The sequence below is a fragment of the Typopeltis vanoorti genome, chromosome 4 (genome assembly GCF_054136105.1).
Source record: "Typopeltis vanoorti isolate ZY-2024b chromosome 4, IOZ_Tvanoo_1.0, whole genome shotgun sequence".
Classification (NCBI taxonomy): domain Eukaryota; kingdom Metazoa; phylum Arthropoda; class Arachnida; order Uropygi; family Thelyphonidae; genus Typopeltis; species Typopeltis vanoorti.
Genome location: NC_143552.1, coordinates 98,846,019 through 98,862,544, shown reverse-complemented (window position 1 = coordinate 98,862,544; position 16,526 = coordinate 98,846,019). Strand labels below are relative to the sequence as shown.

At 35.1% G+C, this 16,526-nt stretch overlaps 1 protein-coding gene across 4 annotated transcripts in view; it reads right to left on the bottom strand.

The window, feature by feature from the left end:
* LOC150107542 (DNA ligase 3-like) overlaps positions 1-16,526 on the bottom strand; it is a 505,727-nt gene that overhangs the window by 270,197 nt on the left and 219,004 nt on the right. For 3 of the 4 annotated variants that reach the window (XM_090391370.1, XM_090391373.1, XM_090391371.1), the window contains one exon: positions 9,582-9,713. The exons of the other annotated variant lie outside the window; for it this stretch is intronic. In XM_090391370.1, coding sequence (XP_090247496.1) covers positions 9,582-9,713 — 132 coding nt within the window. The remainder of the gene's footprint in view (positions 1-9,581; positions 9,714-16,526) is intronic. 4 annotated transcript variants of the gene reach the window in all.

Here is a 16,526-nt window from a genome sequence, read left to right as displayed (position 1 = left end):
TTAGGGAATACAGAGACAAATGTAAGAAAGCTAAACACTGTGTAAAACTAGCTAAACAAAAGTCATGGGAGGACTTTGGCAAGAACATAGAAAATAAATATCAAAAAGGTGGTAAGATATTCTGGAGGTTGTTGAAGAAGCTTAGAAATGAAGTCAGAGATGATAAACTTTACATGAAAAAAGGAGAAAAAGATATCCTTGAAGTATGGAGTAATTACTTCGAAAAATTGCTAAATGAAACAAGCAGTGACAGCACAGTGGTAAAAAACATACAACAGGCATGCAGTCAGGAATACATATCCATACTTGAAGTAGAAGATATTTGACCAGAAATGCTGAAGTATGGTGGTATAAAAGTCTTACAGTGGCTGCACTGCATAGTTCAGAAAGCCTGGACAGAAGGACGAATTCCCGATGAGTGGAGTAGAGCTCTAATAGTGCCCATATATAAAAAGGGAAATAAAACTGAAAGTGAGAATTACAGAGGTATTTCCCTACTGAGTGTTCCTGGCAAGATCTATGCAAGTATACTTGAGAAAAGGTTGAGAAGAATTGTGGAAGAAAAGCTTGTTGAAGAACAAGCTGGATTCAGACCAAATAGAGGCTGTTAGGATCAGATCTTCACTTTATAACAAATAGTTGAGAAATCATGGGAATATAACAAAGATCTGTATTTAAGTTTTGTCGATCTGGAAAAGGCATATGACAAGGTGCCAAGAGAGAAGCTATTCAATACGCTACAGTTATATGGTGCAATGAGGCATTATATCAAGCAATACTTGGTCTGTATTTGAGTTGTAAGTCGGCAGTTAGAATTGAAGGAAGTACAGGAAGATGGTTTAATGTTAAATCTGGTGTAAGACAAGGATGTACATTATCCTCTCTGTTATTCATTATCTATATGGATCACATTATGAAGGAAAGTGGTATTAAACATGATATCAGAAAACAGACGATGTTATAGTTCTAAATAAATCCGCTACAAGTTTGCAAGATTCCCTGACTAAATTGAATAACTGGTGTAATAGATATAGTATGAAGGTGAGCAATAAAAAGACAAAAACAATGAAAATAGGTAGAATTGTTGAATGTCAACTGTGTTGTGAATGAGGAACCTGTCGAACAAATAAAACATTTCAGCTACTTAAGCACGATTTTCAGTGAAGATGGTAAATTAAATATGGAAATAGACAACAGAGTCAACAAAGCTGGTATGGTAGGAAGTCAATTGAATAAATTCATATGGAATAAGAGAGAAATTAGTCAGACCACTAAATTAGCTGTATACAAGACAGTGTTCAAACCAGTTTTAACTTATGGATCTGAGAGCTGGATCAGAAGTAAAACACTTGACCAAAGACTAGAGACTGCAGATATGAGAGTCCTGAGAAAGATTAGAGGCATGAACAGATGGCATCAATGGCAATATCATATTAAAAATGAGGATATTAGGAAAGAACTTGACATTGTCAGCATCCAGGAATGCATTAGCAGAGCTAATCTCAGGCGGTATGGTCACTTAAACAGAATGGGCAAGGAAAGATTAGCAAAACAAGTGTTCTCTGCCAGGTTGGCAGGAAAACGACCCAGAGGAAGACTAAGATATAGCTGGATTGATACAGTACAATGAGCCTTAGACGATAGAAATATAAGATCTGATAATGATAATATTGGAGTCTTGGTAAGTGACAGACTGATTTGGAGGAAAATTGTAGATAGGAAGTTAGTATCGATGTAAATTTTTCATATAGTACTATCATATCCTATACACCTCTTGAGGGTACATGTCAGAAATTTGATGATGAACTTCTAGAGTTGTGTCCATCCAGGGTAGAGATGCAAGGAGTAAATACTGAGTGGTTTTGAAGCAGTATGGTGTGAAGTAGAGGTGAAAAGGATGAAATATTTGGTAGGGTGTTGCTATAGACCTATTAATATGGAAGGCAATGAGAAAGAAATGTTTAGACAAAAGGATGATCATTATAGGTGATTTCAATTATGGTAATATAGACTGGAATGAAGAGACAGCATCAGGAACCAAAGAGAATGGATTTCTTGAGTTTCTAAGGGATAACCAAATCAGAATTCTTGTCCTCTGTTACATACTGCTTTTAAACAGTATGTAACAGAAGCTACACATGGATTGAGGGATTTGGATTTGATTATCTCATCAGAAGATATTGTGGTAAATGAAGTGTCACATCATCCTCTAGTTGGTGAAAGTGAATTTTGAATTTTGTGAGAAAGAGTTATGTGTAGAACTATAAGGCAGGTGATTATGGCAAACTCAGAAGGCAACTTGCAGTGATATCATGGAATGAGGAATTGCATAGGAAGAAAATCAATGCTGCTTGGTCTCTACTTGGGAAGTATTTGACAGAAGCAATGACTGAGTGTATTTCAAAGGTCAGGAGATTAAATAAGGTAGGTGTAAAATGGATGACTGAAGAGGTGAAGCAGGCAAGCTGAAAATAAAAGGCATTATGGAAGTGGCACAAGATGAGGTGAGATAATCAGTTACATGAGGAGTACAAAGTAAGCAAAGAAGGTGACTCACTTATTAAGGATAGCAAAAGTGTATTATCATCAGTTAGCAAATGACGCTAAAAGAAATCCTAGAGAGTTTTTTTCAATATGTGGCCAGTAGAAGGAAGAATGATGTTTGTTAGTAATGATGGGAGCGTGATAAACACTGAGTAGAATATTGTAGAGGTGTTAAGTGAGCAGTTCATTAAAGTATTTCATCCTGGTGATTGTAGCAATGCAGAACCTTGAGAGCAGTGGGAATGGGGGAAGGAAAAGTTATTGTGAGTGAGCAGGCAGTACATGAGGAATTGAGTAAACTTGATGTCAATAAGGCCATAAAATTTGATGGTATATCACTGATTGTCTAAAGGGAATGTTTCAGGGAGTTAACACCTTTAATGTACTTATTCAACATGAGTCTTAGAATATTCCAGGTCCCAAAGGAATGGAAAGATGGCAAAATTATTCCACTTCATAAAGGAAGTGATAAGACTAATGCTTCGAATTATATGCTAATCTGCTTGTCTAGTGTTGTGGTCAAGGTGTTGGAGAAGCTAGTGAGGACAAGAATTCAGAACTTAGTGGACAGCAGTAGAATTCTCTTTAATGGACAGCAGCAGAATTCTCTTTAATGGACAGTATGGGTTTGCTAAAGAAAGATTGTGCTTTTGTAATCTGCTTACTTATTATAACAATGTGACAAATACATTGGCCAAGGGGGATGCATATACAGTAGTATATTCAGATTCCCCAAAGGCTTTCGATAGATTACCACATGACAAACTAGTAGTTATTCTTGTAGATAAACTTATACGTTGGTTACACATGATTTTAAATTTTTCAGGAAATGACAATGTATATTAAAATATTAATTAAAAAACTTTAATCAATACCTTCCTATATTTCAGCAATGTTACATTGCCAACTTCTGGGAACATAAAACTATATGTGCATGCAGGCACTAACAACGAGCAAATGAGTCTGAAGAAGGCAACTGGTTCTAGTCCTAGAGGTCTTAGAATCCTAAAGGTTCCCCCCTAGCAGGCTAAATTGGGTTGTTTTGGCTGTTGAGCTGATGTTCTAAGGATGCACGCTTCCCAAATTTGTGGCAGTCTCATGCACCCAAATTTGTTGAGAAGTTTTTTACAGCTGGTGCTGATTCCAAGAACAATCTTTCATATTTATATTTACTACGATGTAGTTAAGTGGCTTTCTTTCAGCGTATTCTGTGGTGGGTATCTAGTGTATGGTCAGCAAGTCCTAAGTGACAGTATTGGTGAAACCAGTAGTTAAAGTGTTAGATGGGGTTGGATAGTAGACTAGTGTGTTGGATTGGAGATTGACTGTCTGATAGGTATCAACAGATTGTATATGGGGGTGATATCTCAGTGGCATGCCCCAGGGGTCTGTTTTGGGTTCATTGTTGATATAAATTAACCGTCTGAATGGGCAAGTCTGTGTGAGGATGTCAGTTTAATGTTACAAAGTGTATGGTTTTAAAATTTGGGAAGCAAAGATGGGATGCAGAGTACAGGATTGTCAAGGCTATTTTGAAGGAGGTGGAGGAAATGAAGGATTTGGGGGTTGTGGTGGACAGAGACTTGAAATTGTGAGGATGACACAGTGGATTATGGGAATGATGCAGAGAACAATGACTTGCAGAAGTAAGGATGTTTTGATTCCATTGTACAAGACTTTGATCATGTTGCATATGGATTATTGAGCACAGATTTGGTCTCCAGGTTTTCAAAAGGATGATGAGATGTTGGAGACAGTCTAGATACGATTGACTAAGTTACTAGCTGGTCTTTGGAATGTGGAATATGAAGACAGATGGAGAGAATGCAAATTACAGAGCCTAGTGGAGAGAAGGAAGAGAGGAGACATGATCGAGACATATACGTTCTTCATCATCATCAAGTCTTACCCTGCCTACTGGCACATAAGGCAATGCTGGTTTTCCATCTGCCCCTATCTCTCGCAGCTGCTCTTGCTTCTGCCCAACTCGCCTCCTTCATTTTGGATTCCGTCATTCTTATCCAAGTTAATTTTGGGCGACCTCTACAGCATCTCCCTTCTGGAGCCCAACTCAGTGCTACTTGGGGAATTCTGTTTATCCCCATGCAAAGAACACGTCCGGTCCATTTCCATCTTCTTAGGCAAATCTCTTCATCTATTGACTTGGAGAAGGTTTTCTTTAAAAGTTCCTTGTTGGTAATTGTATCTGTCCAGAAGATTTTTAAAATTGTTCTTAAACATTTGTTTTGGAAAATGTCCAATATATTACTTTGTGCCTTGGTAAATTTTCAAGTTTCAGAGCCATATAGCAGTACTGCTTGCACAGTAGGTTTATAGATATTAATTTTCACTTTAACTGTAATAATTGATGCTTTCCATAATTTATTTAATGACCTGAAACAATTTTGTGCTTTAGTAATTCTTTGTAAAATGTCTTCATCGGTGGTGCCTTGTTTATTTATTACTGATCCAAAGTATGTAAAAGTATCAACATCTTCAATTGTTTCATCTTTTTAACTTCATTTCTTTATTTGATTTCTCATTTATTTGCATGACCTTGGTTTTCTTCTTATTTATATGAAGGTACACAGTTTCTGCACAGTGAGCAAAGTCATCAGTTTTTAGTTGCAAGTCATTTAACTTTGAGGACAGGAGCACTATGTCATCAGCAAAAATCAAGGTCTTCCAGTGTGGATATAAAGTCCCAACACATTCCTCTCTTTTGATGATTAATTGAGTTTTTCATAATCCGATCAATTAAAATTATAAATAACAGACCAGACAGAACACAACCCTGCCCAACTCCAGTTTCAATGATAAAGAAATCTGTAAGTTTTCCATCTACTTCCATACAAGACTTGCTGTTATTATACACATTCTTAATAATGTTGAGAAATTTATAAAGTATTCCATATTCTTCTAATATTTTCCAAAGTTTCTCTCTATCTACTGAGTCAAATGCTTTACTAAAATTGATGAAGTTTATGTAAAGTGGGGCTTGAAATTCCATACACTGTTTTGATTATATTTCTAAGAGTGAATATTTGCGGAACCATTCAGGTTCAGCAACCAGTTTGGAAACCTGCCTGTTCTTCTCTTAATAAATTTTAGATTTCCTTTTTTAATCTATTAATTGAAATGTTTGTAAAAACTTTTGCAGGAATTGAAAGCAAACTTATTGCTCTCCAATTTTCACACTTGGTAAAATCTCCTTCTTTGGGGATTTTTATAATTACTGCTTCTTTCCATTGTTGAGGAATTTTTTCTGTCTTTCATATTTCATTGTATAACCTTTGTAATTTGGTAGTAGTTGTGTTAAGATCAGCTTTTAACATTTCAGTACTGATATTATGATTTCCACATGCTTTGCTAGATTTTAGTGCCTTCAAGGCATCTTTGACTTAGCTCAATGAAATCTTGTCTTCGGAAATGTTCAAAGTGGGCATTATACTAGGTGTAATATTTTGTACCTGTTGAGATCCTGTACCTACCTTTGCATTCAAAGTTTCATCAAAATATTCTCTCCATCTTGCTTCTATTTTGTGGATTCAATCATCAATAACTTTCCTTGTTTGTCTCTGGAGGAAGGAATGGCTTTTTTTTGTTACCATTGATTCATTTTATAATCTGATAAAGTTGTCTAATTTGTTCATTTTCTGCAGTATGTTGTGCTTCTTTTGCTAATTCATCAATATATTTTCACTTGTTGGCTCTTGCAGCTCTCTTTATGCTTTTATTTAGTTCATTATAGCAATAGCTATGTACCTTATATAATCATTCTGATGTATTGTTCATTAATGATTTAATCTTTGTTCTCTCTTCAATGATCTTCCAAGTTTTTGCAGTTACCCATTCTTTATTTATCTTTTTTTTCATTTATCAATTACATCTTCAGCAACTTCATTGTGGATATTCTTGAAGTTTTTCCAATATTTTTCTACTTTGTTGTTTTCTACTGTTACATCTTGATTTTCCTCTATTTCTAATATACTGAATTTGTTTTTTATCTTCAAAGAAAACTTTTCTCTTGTTTTTTTAATTTTTCAATATCAAATGCAGTTCTTGAACTTCATTTCTTTCTTAATACACTTTGAAGTTTTAATTTCAACTTTGTCACTAACAAGAAATGGTCAGAACCAACATCTGCACCACGTTTGACTTTCAAGCATGGATTTTATGAATTTACTATTGATAGCAACATGATCAATTTGGTTTCTTGTGCTGCTGTCCAGCAAGATCCAAGTCAATTTATGCATTTCTTTATGGTTGAATTTACTTCCTCCAAGTTGTTCATTTCACAAGGATACAAACAAACATCATGCCATTTTCATTTAAGTCTTCAGAAGCCTCCAAGCCTAAGGAGTTTTTTTCTACATATGACCTTTTACCCACTTTTGCATTAAGATCACCTATGAGTATTATCATATCGTGTTTTGGAATGGAATTTATTATCTTTTGGAGTTGTTCATAAAGGCATCCTTTTATTTCTTCATCTGCATCATTAGTAGGTGTGTAAACCTGCACAACAGAAAATTTGATAAACTTGGAATAGAACCTGGTTTTTATAATTCTCCCATTTACTGGTTCCCATTCCATCAGGCTTTTGGTTACTTTTTGGTTCAATATTAGTGCAACTCCTTTTTCATGCTTCTCCTCTGATCCAGAGTACAATATTGTCTTGCTGTCTTTAGTTATAAGTCTACCAAAACCAGTCCATCTGAGTTTGCTGATGTCTAACTTGTAATTGTCCATTTCATTTGTTACCTGCCTAGTTTTTTCTACCTGGTACAGTGTTCTGACATTCCATGATCCAATCTTTAAAATTTTTTGTGGCTTCATGAGTGACTCTTTCAACAATAAGGTGTGCTTCTGGGGTCTTCTGGGATCTTGCAAGTCATGTCTGTCGCCAGGAGCATTTGTTCATCCAGATTTGCAATTTCCATAATCAGATAATTTTTACAGGATTGGGGTGATTAGCCCTTCACCCAATCCCCGAAGAGGGATGCGGGTATTACCCAGGGACTGGGTCTTAATTTATTGCCTCTTACGATACGTAGAAGTGCAGTTGGGGTATTCTACTATACGCACCAACACGGGGAGACGTATAAGTTGGTAAAGGGTAATTACCAGTTTAGTGTGGATGAGATTTTTCATAGAATATCTGGAGACAGGGAGAGAATGAGAGGCCATCCCTGGAAGCTGTATAAGGTGGGTGTGAGCAAGAGAGCGAGAAGTAGGTTTTTTTCATGGAGAGGAGTGGGTGATTGGAATGCAATCCCTGAGAGTGTCATAAATTCATTTAAGTTGAGGTACGATGAGCTGTGCATGTAAGTGGGCCTCCCACAATGAATCTCGACTCCATGGAGGTCTGTTGATAATAATAACAGTAATTAATTAGGCATGTGCTGCTAACCTAAATAAATCTTCCTTTTGCTTCTATATGAAAAAACATAGAGCAAAAAGTTGAAATATCAAATAAGATCAGAAGGAAATGAGAAACTGATTTCTCTGTTTTTGACTATTGTGATGATTGATTACAATGGAATAAACCAAACTCCCTTTTGTCCTCAGTCAAATTATCTTGAATTAATACAGGAATTACAAGAGAAATTCTCAAAAATAAGTTCATTTGATGAAGAGTACAAAATTTCTAAAAATATTGCAAGATCAAAGATGAATTTATATGGGCTTCTCAAAAGTTTCTAAAAAATGTATATATTAACAGGTTGATGTACTAAATATGTTGAAAGATGCAATACAAAATTGTGGCTTTCTTTATTTTTTAAAAGGCTGTCTAAGCTGAAGGGCTGAAAATAACAAAATGGGACCAATTTCACTTTATAGCCACCTATCAAGAGTATCCCATAAAAAATTTCAAATTTTTATTTAGTCCTCCACATAATCTTTTTGGACTTCAAAGTCAACCAATTTTAAATTTTTGCAAACATTGAGGCAATTTTTTTTTTCCAAGAAGTTTCCAAAGGTGATTATGAGCATAAAATTTCAAGTATATGTATAAAACACATACACAAAAATAGACTTTTTGGATTAAATCAACCTAGGGACTACAGGATAGAGTACAAAATGGGGAAAAAGAGTCCTTGGATTATCTAAAGCAGGTAGCTACATCTTGAAAAAATTTGGTATGTCTGGACAATCTGGATATAGGTTGTAATTAATTTGGAAAAAAAACCTCCAAAACAGTGATTCTGTGGATCCACCAAATAAAAGTGGGCACCATACAATTAACAGAATGCCAGAAAAAATTTAAATAAATCATTTTCTTTCATCTAAAGGATAGGGTGACAAAATAAGTCACTTTCATCAAAATTAAAAATTATGCAGCTTCAGACCAGTGATGATATCACTTGGAATAACCCAGGCACTTATTATTTACTCATCTCCCCACATACCTCCAGCTTATCCACTATTGACTTCTATGATATTCCTCTCTTCCTCTAATTTTGCATGACATTACTCTCACCATGAGGCAAAATAAACACAAAATGCTCACTAAGTAATTCCACTACATTCTCTAAACAGCATCACCCTTCTCTAACCATCCTTCTTCTTGTCACATAATGAAATACCTCCCTTGGACCATGCAATCTGGAAATAAGCTATGAATAATTTTAAAGTCCTCTGAAACTGTGAAAACTCTGTGGATGCACTGAATAAAAATCACTGATCAATCCCCTCCCATACTGCACTTTTTCTTTCCTCACCATGCTTGTTACTTCTCACATTTATGCATATCATGCATTATGTTCATCTATGCATCTATGAATCTATCTTTATCATGTGCATTATGATCATTGCCTGTCATCTCGTTTAATAAAATTTATAGAATTACATCATGTTGAACTTGATGTAAGCATTACACCTATTTTAATTTGTCTTTCTTAAGAAACAAACCTGCAATGTGAAAAATATGAATAAATCAGTAAAAATTAAGTGTGACTAAGCTTTGATGTACAAATTTATTCATAGATAATTCAATAAATTTGGGAGGAGAAACAGAGAGAAAACATTCTTACCTTATGAATTCCTAATGTTCCAAAAGGAAGTGGCATATGTGTTTCATGATCTACCAAGAGCACTTCACTATCTAAAATGAGATTACTACCATCAGGAAATGCTTTGGGAATATAATCTTTGAAAGGAGCCACCTGGAGGGGGAAATAACAAAATAAAATTTAGGGTTAGAAATAACTACACCACCAATTTTCCAATAACATATGGTCTGATACCTCCTTTAGTGCAGACAAAATTAGATGAACACACTTAAAATTCCAGCAATCAATTGACTAGTTCGCTGCATTACCACAGATGGCATTGTATGTGCTCACTTAATTGCTTACATCTGTAGTCATCCCTTGCTTCTGAAAATCTTGATTTTGTTCACATGCATTAATATGCACAAGTCCATATCAATACAAGATAAGGTAAAGGTGTTGAAATACTCAGTTGTGGTGTTTCCACATGGAAACTGTGGAAATACATATGGCATTGGTTCATTAATTGTTTATGATATAATGAAGCAGAGGGACACAATACTGAAATTCTTTGAAACAATGATTCCAATAAGCAAAGTTATTGTTATGTGTTAGAAAAACTATGATAAATGTTAAGAGTGCTGGGCATGATCAAGTGATGACAGAATGCTTTCTTTTAAGCTTACATGGTGATCCAAATGCATTTTTGAAAATTATGGAGACAACTACCATGTTTGAATAAAATTCCAAGGATCTGGATGACACACATTCAGCCTACCTAATATATAAGATCCAGCATAAGTCAGGACTCTGGCCAATCGTCAACTAGTATTAGAAACCATTCCATACCAACTGGCTGGAATGTACAGGTATAATCATGATGTTAATACATGTATATAGATAGATACTTGTTGTTGCGCCCAATGTATTTCTACAACCAACAGATAACACTAATAATAGGACTCTAGCGTTGATTTGATATATAATTTTTTTTTCTTTTTTTTTTTTCCACCAGAGGTCAGGCCAACAATTGTTGTAACGGTTGGTCAGCATCTTTAACAAACCAGTTTGATTGTAATGCAGCTTGTTTTCTGTGTATAGTTGTATGTTCCAGAACTTGACATAAAGGTCAAAACATCGAATGTAGATTTTAGTTATATTAAACTAAAGTTTTTATTCAAACATGGTAGTTGTCTCCATAATTTTCAAAAATGCATGATGACAGAATGGTTTTGATAGAGATGTGGACTTGTGAGGTAGCATCTTAATAGAACAGGCTAAACTATTCCATAAAGAACTTATTAGAATATGATTAAATATAATGAAGGATGGATTCAGAGGTTTAGGAAGCATAACAAAATTTCCATGCATAAAGTGGTGGGAGAGTAAAAAATGGACTGCAAACCATTCTGGATCTAATGAGTATGTGGATGAATCTGATAAATTTGTAGCTGATAAGTGTCTCAGTCCCAAGCAGGTGTGTAATTCAGATGAAACTGAATTATACTGGCTTCACTCAATGAAGGACATTAAATTGACAGAGAAGGTGCCTCACAGGAACTCAGGGAAAATAAAGAGAAAGAGCTCAAACTTATTTATACAGATATAACTAATTGATGACAGAAAACTAAATGCCTGGGCCTTGAAAAGCATTAAAATTTACCCTGTAACAAATAAATAAAGAATAGCTCACTTTTTATGAAACATTTCTTAAATGTCATTAATACTGGCAAGCCTATAGACATATTTATTAAAAATTTTAACATTAAAGATATGCTTTTGGTTTGTTTATTGCCTTGGGAGAAGGTGTGAACATCATCACTAAAGAAATGATAACATAAGTTGTGGCCTGTCATGACATTTGATAATCTCCTAATCAAAATGGAAAATATTAAAAATGACTTTACAGGATTTAATGTATCAAATGAGAAAGTTGTTTGTGAGTGGCCTGAGTAAGCAAAAAAGTGTTATGGGGCTTGCTTCCAAAGGTTATAGCAAGTATAGGTATAATGAAGAAAATCTGTATAAGTGGATAAACATTGATGAAGAAACATCTGTTGTTTCTTTGTCAATTTTCTCTCTCTCTCTCTCTTTGCAATCACAAACCCATGAAACAGACAGTAATCCTGATAACCCTTAACTTTCAAGCCATTTTGATTAGATCTACAATCCCAGTAAAATTCTAAATCTGCCACTTTGGGAGCAGTACTATTCAAACATTCTTTGTAAGTACAGCACTTAATAAACCTGTTTTTACTTATACTGTACTGTACTGATAGACTAATATCATTTATACTTGTTTCTATGTATTTCATTAAATCATTTAATTCACATTTAATTTACATTTAACCACCCAACTGGTCCAGACATATATATATACGTCCAGGTTACCATGGATGCAAAGTGCATATTAAAATTTTAATACCATTGATATTACATTGAAATATATGATGGATACGAAGTTTAGAGGAGTGATGTATTTTATCTATATTGATGGTGACATGGTTAATACCTGTTTAATTAATATTCTTGTTTTATTGATACTAAAGTACTGTATCATTCATGTTAATGTGTTTCATTTAATCATTTAATTCACATTTACATTTAATATTTGTTTACGTTTCTAGCAGTCAATAGTTCTTTGGAGACATGAGAAGGAAATAATCAATTGATCAAAGGTGTACTGATGAATTATTATTAAGTGACCTCCACTAGTCCGGAAAACAGCTAATTGAACAAAGGATGCCATGTGTGAAAAAAAATACAAAAACAATGAAGTATCTACATACATGTTAAAAGAGCAATAAAAATATTTTATTTTGTTACCACAGCAAATGAGAGAAAAAAACAAAGTGCAAAGGAGCACATTTATTATCCAATTTCTGAAAAAGATATATATATATATTATTATTTTTTTTTTATTACATGATGCCTCCAAGGAGTCCAAAGACTCATCGAGGGAGGGTACCTACTCTACAACTCTCCGTCTCCACCACTTAATCCACCAAATACAGTGAACCACAACTATCATCATCTATACCAATGCCACCACTAGTAGTTTTTGTCTGTAAATTGCATGTGTACACAAGGCCAATTTGTTCCATCAATCTTATCTGGATGATCTATATGTGGGATGAAAAACCAGAGTTTCCAGGAGAAAAAAACCTGCTACCTCCACATGTGATCAGCTAATGCACCTTCAATTGAAAAACCCATATAAAGATTCTTCTCATCATGACAAGAATCAAACTTAAGCCTTTTCCTATCGAAGGACACAACATACCGTTGTCTTCCAATTGCAAAAAACGACTGTCTACTAAAATTTATGTCAATCTGAGTAAACTAGAAATGTATGCTATAATTTTATGCAAAATAAACAATCTTGACAGTTACTTATTTATTAACAACAACGAATAAATTAAAGTTCACTCTTCCTTGTAGATTAAATTTAAAAACATAGTGCAAAAAGGGAGTGTGCAATCAGTGGGGTACCACAGCAAATTTACTTTCTAGGGTACTACAGTAAATGATTGGAAAAAAGTGTGCTAAATATGAATGAATTTAACTGGGTAAGCTAAGCATAGCTGACAGTCACTCAGAAGAACACATAAAATATAACTCCAACTACAACTTTGTCCTGGATACCACTGACAAAAAAAGAATACTTCAGTGCAGAAAGTTCATGACGAAATCTCTTCTAGAATCACTAGTTGTATGTACATGAATAAATATGCCTGAAGATGTGGAAAACAATTGTAAACACATAACCTAAAGGAAAAGAAGAACAGCAAAGCTCATTACAAGATGTAAAAGTGTGCGTGTGTGTGGCATAGGACAAGTTCAGAAGAAAATTACTAAATTTAAATTCACCCACTAACATAAAATTAAGATATTTGTATCTAGAATTATATATAAGACATACAAGAAAAGCAATAATTCACATATAGTGAATGGAAGTGTATGTTGATATGCTAAATGAATTAATCAGGAAATACATCTATCTACCTATCTATATATATATACATCATCATTATCAGCCATGTCATCCACTGCTGGATGAAAGCCTTTCCAAGATTACTCCAAAACTGTCTGTCCATGGCTCTCCTTTTCCATATCACTCCTGCAAATCTGATGATATCATCAATCCATCGTAATTTAGGTCAGCATCGTGGTCATTTTTCCTCTCATGGAATCTAATCTGGTACTTCTTTTGTCCATTGTTGATCTTATCTTCGAGCAATATGTCCAGCCCATTGCCACTTCAGATGTTTCACTTTTCCTATGATGTCAGAGACTTTGGTTTGATTTCTTATCCATGTATTCCTTTTGTGATCCAATCTTGTGATACCAAGCATATTTCTTTCCATATTAAATTGTGTTGTTCTTAATTTTCGAATTTCCTTTGCATTCAGTGTCCATGTTTCACAGCCATATGTCAATATAGCAAGAATACACTGGTTAAAAACTTTTCTCTTCAGGCATAATGGTAGTTGGCTTTTGAATATTCAATGCAATTTTCCAAATGCTTTCCACCCAAGCATCGTGCATCTTTTAATTTCTTCCATGATATTTTGTTCCATTAATATCTGTTGTCCTAAGTATAAATAATGGTCTACTTGTTTAATTTCCTCATTATTGATTTTTATTATTTCTGGTGGGTCTTCTTTAGGTTTATCTTTAGGCCAGCTGTTTTGCTAGCAATTTGGAGTTCATGGATCCGAGTCTATAATTCATGCGCAGTTGAAGTAAAGATAACTATGTCATTGGTAAAGCATAAATGGCTTAAATATTTTCCATTTATCTCCAGACCTTTCCCCTTCCCAATCAAGAAGTTTGAATATTTCTTCTAGGCACGCTGTGAATAATTTTGGAGATATTGTGTCACCCTGTCTTATACCTCTCTGTAGTTCCACAGTAGAGATATTTTCATTGAAATGAATTGCTGCTGTAGCATTGGTGTATGCTGATTTGATCTAATATATGGCTCCTCCACTTGTTGGTTTCATAATGCTCTAAGTATTGCACAAGTTTGAAGTGAATCTTTCTCATAGTCAATAAAACCAAGACATAGTTGTAATTGATATCCATTACACCGTTCAATAATCTGCTGTACAACTTGAATATGGCCCATTGTACTAAAGCCTGTTTGAAAGCCAGCCTGTTCTTTTGGTTGTGCTAGGTCTAGAGTCACAAAGCCTATGAGCTAAGACCATTGTAAACACTTTATAAACCACTGATAGTAGACTGATAGGTGGTTGTTTGTCAAGTCTTCTATCTCATCTTTTTTATGTATCAGAATTAGGGTAGCCTTCTTCCATGTTGTTGGTACATCATTTTTCTTCAGGCATAAAGTAAATAGTTTTGCTAAGAGTTTGTAGATTATTTCTCCAATTGTTTTTAGAAGTTCAGCTATAACTCCATTCTCACTTGCAGCTTTCCCATTTTGCAAGCTTTCGATGCTCCACATAACTTCTTTTGGTAGAATCTGTGGTACTTCAGCTGTGTTGTACTCTTCTTCTTCATTTAATTCATCATCCTGATATAACATTGGGTAAAATTCTTCAACTGTTTTTGCAACCCCCCCCTCGAGTTCTGGACTGGTAGGCCAGTTCTCCTTGAATTCTGATGACTCGACACTCAGGGTAGCCTTTGAGTTTCAAAACGTTTCAAAAAACATGATATAAAAAGGCTTATCATTTTATATATATAGGGTAGATATATATACGAGGTACGTCCAGAAAGTAAGTTCCATTTTTAAATATTTTCATTGCAGTGCTGCAATTGCAATGGTGTGCATGCGTGCATTTTGTTGATTTGTTAGTCTTGGTGTGTGTTTATAATGTCTAAGAAAATCAAATCGCCTGCTGCATGTAAAATCAAATCGCCCGCCGAATATGAAATTAGGTCAGTTATCTGCTTCTTGAATGCGAGGAATGTTAAAGCAGCTGAAATTCATCGACAAATTATTGAGGTTTATGAAGAACACACAATGAGTGATTCAATAGTACGAAGATGGGTAAGACTTTTTAATGAAGGAAGGACAGGTGTGCACGATGATGAATAGAGCAGGCAACCATCTTTAGTGACTGATGATTTGGTGCGTTCAGTTGAAGAGAAGATTCGACAGAACAGGGGATTCACTATGACATCACTCTCACTGCAATTTCCAGAAGTTTCACGTTCAAGTCGGAGAAACTGAATTATTGGAAATTGTACACATGCTGGGTGCTGAAGTTGCTTACAAAGCAACATAGAGTGAATCGGCTGGGAAGTGCGTTGGAATTCTTGACACGCTACCATGAGGATGGTGATGCTTTTCTGAGCAGACTTGTTACCAGGGACAAGACTTGGGTGTCACATGCAACCCCTGAATCCAAACAACAGTCCATGGAGTGGAGGTACACTTCATCACCAGTCAAGACGAAATTGAAGACAACAGTTTCCACTCGTAAAATCATGTGCACTGTGTTTTGGGAAAGAGAAGGAATTTTGCTGGTAGACTTCTTGGGTTTAAGCTCCACAATCAATGCGAGTATGTCCTGCCAAACCCTTAAGAAACTGTTGTGTGATCGAGAATAAACGACGTGGCATGCTTACCAGGGGCACTATTTTGATTCATGTAGCCAGTCCACACACACGGCCAGCATAACACAACTTCTTGCCACCTTCAGCTGGGAACAATTCCATCATCCCCCATATAGTCCTGACCTCGCACCAAGCGACTTTCACCTGTTCAAGCAGCTGAAATCTTTCCTTGGCGGTTTCAAGACAATGACAAGGAGGTCAAAGAAGCAGTCAATAGGTAGTTTGCATCACAGGTGGCAACCTTCTACGATGAAGGTATACAACTCTTGGTGCTCCGTTATGATAAGTGCCTGAACAATGGCGGAAATTATGTAGAAAAGTAGTGAAAGATGTCTACTTTAATAACCAATAAAGTTTTTTTTGTAAGTATATTTTTGTTTCTCTGACAGCCCATCAGAACTT